Source organism: Mytilus galloprovincialis, chromosome 7 (genome assembly GCF_965363235.1).
Source record: "Mytilus galloprovincialis chromosome 7, xbMytGall1.hap1.1, whole genome shotgun sequence".
NCBI classification, from domain to species: Eukaryota; Metazoa; Mollusca; class Bivalvia; order Mytilida; family Mytilidae; genus Mytilus; species Mytilus galloprovincialis.
Window position 1 is genome coordinate 27,126,924 of NC_134844.1, and position 5,691 is coordinate 27,132,614.

The 5,691-nt window shown below is 33.8% G+C and overlaps 1 protein-coding gene across 1 annotated transcript; it reads left to right on the forward strand.

The window, feature by feature from the left end:
* The first annotated feature begins 401 nt into the window (after positions 1–401).
* On the forward strand, positions 402–3,701 carry LOC143081607 (tubulin alpha-1B chain-like). The gene is made up of 2 exons (XM_076257389.1): positions 402–542; positions 2,776–3,701. The coding sequence occupies exons 1-2, from the start codon at positions 428–430 to the stop codon at positions 3,699–3,701; spliced, it is 1,041 nt and encodes a 346-aa protein (XP_076113504.1). The 5' UTR covers positions 402–427.
* Positions 3,702–5,691: the final 1,990 nt, after the last annotated feature.

The window sequence follows — 5,691 nt, forward strand, 5'->3', positions numbered from 1 at the left end:
CAGACTACTAGCAGTTAACTGACATGCCAGCTCCAGACTTCAATTAAACTGACTGAAAGATTATGATTTCATCATATGAACATCAGGCACAATCCCTCCCGTTAGGGGTTTAGTATCATACCATCATAACATATATGAGAAGAACATAACCCGTGTCATGCCATAAAAAGAAACCTCTTGAAACACTGTCATTTAAGTGGTATCAAAAGCAACACCTTTAAACTTCTAACATCACTAAAAGTTTGATGTTTCTGAACGCAAACGGACACATTGTCATTTTCAAAGAACGCTCTATATATTACTTTTTTTTTCTCTTTCATTGTAGCGTGAAGTAATAAGTATCCAAGTCGGACAAGCCGGATGTCAGATTGGCAATGCTGCATGGGAACTATTTTGTTTGGAACATGGCATACACCCAGACGGACTAATGCCGTCAGATAAGACCGTTGGTTCAGAAGACGATTCCCATAATACATTCTTTGGTAAACTGGAAGTGGGAAACCCAAGAGTACTTTTTGTAGACCTAGAGCCGAGCGTCATTGGTAAGTCTTTCTAAGACTATATTTGTTTTTAAATTCATAATTACTCTTAATATCAGCAAAATAATGTCAGAGAAATCTGCTAATTTGCGGAGGCAAATGTTTGATCTTCCCTCTCCTGGATTCCAACTCATTCTATTGGGATATCGAGACAACACCACCGGTACTGTGTCCATTGCTCTAGACCACTCGTCCACCTAAACTAAACTGAGTACTTTTTAAAACTCTATATACAGTGTATAGATATACTGATTCGTCTAAATGCAATTGTTTGATTTGTTTTTTTAAACAAAACCTCGTTTAAGAAAATATTGTTCGGGTCATTTTTTGTGAGGTTTTCATAAATTTGATACCCACTAGAAAGATCGAACATTGTCACCTATCTTTTTTTAAATGTTTTAAGGTTTTTTGTATGAAACGCTTTTCTTTTCTGATGATTAAAAGAAAGATTTATATGTTGTCAGGAAATTTGCCATATATATTTCAACCACATGAACCGTAAACTATAGAAGTGTGTCTGCAACTAGTTGTTTTTTTTTTTATAAGGATAAAAATGGTAGCAATGTAATTTTAATAATGCCGGCATGATATGGGTCATTTTCAAAAAATGTGGATATTTCAGTTGTGAAATAACACTACAAAAAAATATTAAATTTTCGACTTTAATATATGAAATTGAATAGTTTAACAACAATACAGCCTGAAATAAAAGTATGCAATCTTAAATGATACTACAAAAATATTTTAAAAAATAACATAGAAACAAGTATGGGACATATGTCAACTACATAACGGATTTTGTTTCGGTCCCTAATTTTTTTTTAATAATATTTACATTTTGCTTGATATATATTTCCATAAAAATCATCACACTTTTTTCAAAACAGTTAACATGGTTAAAATAACACTTTTTAGAAACATCTTTTAAAGTGAATTTAATTCAGCATTGTCAACTACATAACGCTTTTTGTCAACTACATAACGATTCACTGCGTTATGTAGTTGACTGTTATGTAGTTGACCTATTTGTGGTTTTTGGATGTTTTTCTTGACCCTAATACTACCAGATAAATGGTTTTTATTGAATTAGAGTCAGTATTATAGACTTTGAATGATTTATATAAAAAAAAAATATTTATGCCAAAATTTATCAATGTTTTTGCCGTTACAAAGTTGACATAGAATAAAATTACGGAGTAATTTGTACTCACCAAAACTAATCTATAAGGAAATGAATCAATGATGTCATCCTGTAACTTTAAGCACGTCATCAGAGGATGAAGAGTAAGTAGATAGCACTTCCTTAGTTACAAGGGATATAATCAGTTGTTTATTGGCAACATTATTTCATTTGTGTTATGTAGTTGACATTTTTTTAAGTACGAAATGAAAAGTAAAATAAAATGCTAATAAAATCTAATAATTCCCTGTATTTGTGTATACATACCTGCAGTGATACCTATATATTTATAATAACAAAAGAAAAATAATAATTTCCGCTGGGTATTAAAACCAGCACTTAAAAAAGACTAGTTTTTCAATTTCGTACAAGCAATTTGGGGGTTTTTGGACCCTTTGAAACCCGCTGGAAGCAATTTCTGTAGCTAAATTTCATATTGAATTTGCTGGAACTTGTTACACACACCAGAAACTAAATGGTGTATCTAAAAATTGGATAAAAATATTTACACTTTTTTAGAAATATTGATTGTACAAGAAAATCCACATTTTTTGAAAAAGGCCCATATAGAGGATCTTACACGTACTGGCCGATTGATTGATTATTAGTTCTGAGTCTTGTGAATACTATATCAGGCATTTTAATATCTTTTTGGATACAGTTTTTGTCCCTATTTGATTTGATGAAAACTACTTGTAAATTTGCCATTTTTTGTTATATATGCAGATTTTCACATTGATACCGATGTCACAGCAACACCACAAATGGCATTTAACCCATTATTCTACCGGACTACTTTATCATATGGATAACGTAGAACTAAAAATGATCAATTCCACGTTTTAAATAATAGTTGTTATCATTTCTCTTATAATAAGTTACCTTCACCCCCTCAGATATTTGCTAAGTCCGTTTTTAACTTTCTCAAAAAGGCCCATCGAACCTTCCCATGCATTTTGACGATAACTAGATTATTAACAAACAGAAGTACCTATTATAATAATCGTCTTTGCTGTTTTAAAATCAAAATATGTTTTATAGATTTATATCTTGTAGATGAGATTCGAACTGGCACGTATCGTCAACTGTTTCACCCAGAACAGCTAATATCTGGCAGAGAAGATGCAGCCAATAACTACGCTAGAGGGCACTATTTCATTGGAAAAGAAATGATCGACATAGTAATGGACAGAATCAGGAAACTGACTGACGCCTGTACCGGGCTTCAAGGTTTCATGATTTATCATAGTATCGGAGGAGGGACTGGTTCTGGGTTTGGATCTTTGTTGTTAGAAATGCTTACTTCGGACTATGGGAAAAAGACAAAGCTGGAATGCAACATATATCCGGCGCCTAGAGTTTCAACGGCAATTGTGGAACCATACAACTCCATTCTTACCACGCATTGTTCATTGGAGCACAGTGATGTGGCATTTCTATTGGACAATGAAGCAATCTTCGATCTGTATACCAAGAAACTGGATATTCAGAGGCCTTCGTATACCAATATAAATCGACTGGTCGCTCAGATAATAAGTTCTATTACGGCATCACTTCGGTTTGACGGAGCCCTAAATGTTGACCTTACAGAATTCCAGACCAATATGGTACCTTACCCTAGAATTCATTTTCCACTTAGAAACTTTGCACCGGTGATATCAGCAGAAAAAGCATACCACGAAAGTCTGAATGTTGCTGAACTTACAGATGCGTGTTTTAACCCCGCTAATCAAATGGTGAAATGTGATCCCTCACATGGAAAATATATGTCATGTTGTATGATGTACCGAGGTGACGTGGTTCCAAAAGACGTAAACAGTGCGATTGCAACTATTAAAGCAAGGAGAAGCATCCAGTTTGTTGATTGTTGTTCAACAGGTTTTAAGGTTGGCATCAACCATCAACCACAACAGGGGGTTCCGGGAGGAGATCTAGCTAAAGTTCAAAGAGCGCTATGTATGATAAGTAACACGACGCTATAGGAGAAACATGGACACGTCTTGATCATAAGTTTGATCTTATGTATTCTAAGCATGCGTTTGTACACTGGTATTTCGGGGAGGGAATGGAAGAGGGTGAGTTTTCTGAGGCTCGCGAAGATCTTGCAGCACTTGAGAAAGATTACCAAGAAGTTGGAACGGATACTCTCATGGTCCTCAATGCTCTTCAACTTCGTACTTTATTTGGCCTTTTTAACTTTTTAGAATTCGAGCGTCACTGATGAGTCTTTTGTAGAGGAAACGCGCGTCTGGCGTATATACAAAATTTAGTCCTGGTATCTATGATGAGTTTATTTACAACCACTGGGTCGATGCCACTGCTAGTGGAGATTTATTTCCCCGAGGGTATCACCAGCCCAGTAGTCAGCACTTTTTGTGCGGACATGAATTATCATTGATATGGCTATATTCATAAATTAACTGTTAACAAAATTTAGAATTTTTGAAATACGAAGGCTTTTCTACCTCAGGGATAGAATACCTTAGCTGAATTTGGCAAAACTTTAAGGAATTTTGGTCCTCAATGCTCTTCAACTTCGTACTTTATTTGGCCTTTTTAACTTTTTTGGATTCGAGCGTCACTAATGAGTCTTTTGTAGAGGAAACGCGCGTCTGGCGTATATACAAAATTTAGTCCTGGTATCTATGACGAGTTTATTTATGTTGTAAACAAAACTCTTTATTTTAATTCTAACCAAACTTAAAAGAAATAATGTATGAAACCCAAACAATGTATGAAACCCAAACAATAGTAATTATATATAGTTACTATCGGATGGCCACAAGAAACAATTGATTAATTCTGATTGACCATTTTCTTTTTTTTCTCTGATTTTAAGTTTTAATTTGAGGTTCCAAAATTTGTATTTCCATTCTGGACTCAATTGTTTTTTCACCATTTTTTACGACAAATACCCACACGATGAACCAAGTTAGACTTAATGTGGGAAACCATTATCAAACCTTTTACATATATATAAAGTTTTCTGCATTGTTAAGCACTACCAGCTGTACCATGCTCTTTCTAACAGCTTACTGGAACTAACAGGTGCCGTATTTCAGTGTTTGTTGATGGTTCCTGTCTGTCATATTCGTTTTTCTTTTTCTTGCAATTATTGTTGGGTGTTTTTTTTTTTTTTTTTTGTTTGGATTGTTCATGATAATGTGTCATGCCGAGGCCTTTTATAACCTACTTAAATGTACATGGAACAGGTTTTGCTCAAATTGTGGATCGTACGGCAAACTGAATTTGACTTTCACGTCAATGTGTCTCTTGGAGAGAGTTGTCTCATTGACTATATTAATCATATCACAGCTCTTTTTGTATGTATTAACAACGGCACACACAACATTAACAACCTTTCTATATTAATAAAAACGCGTGACAATACAAGATTCGCTAAATAATGACTTAGTGCATGATTTATTTATTGAATGCATCATGTTGTCTAAAAATCTACCTATGATTCGAACATTTCAGTTTGTTTCATTTGTTGCTTGATTAAAACATTAAAACCTATAACAAAAATAATCGCTATCAAAATGATTGTTTTAAACAACATAAATAGTAATTTTACAATAAGATAACATGTGTCGTAAATAAGTCGCGAGCATTTGAAACATCTGTTAAAGAATTAACATAAACCTGTGTTAAACGTATATAGTTGATTTCTGCTTTAATAATGATAAAAACAAGGATTAAGTTTGGAAGAACTATTTGCGTAATCAACATTTTTATGTGTTTTATGTACATGTTATTGACAGCGTATTACATATTATCAATGACCACAATTTCTGCAAACGTGAATACAGAAAGCAGAAAACTGCCAGAAAAAACGCAGCATAAAAATTATACAAAAAATTATGTCGAAAGAAATGATTTCATCAGGTCGAGGAAAGGTGAAAAGGCTAATTACTTTGGACCAGGTAGGCGATAGCTCAACATTAACTTAGGTGTTTATAAAAAAACTTC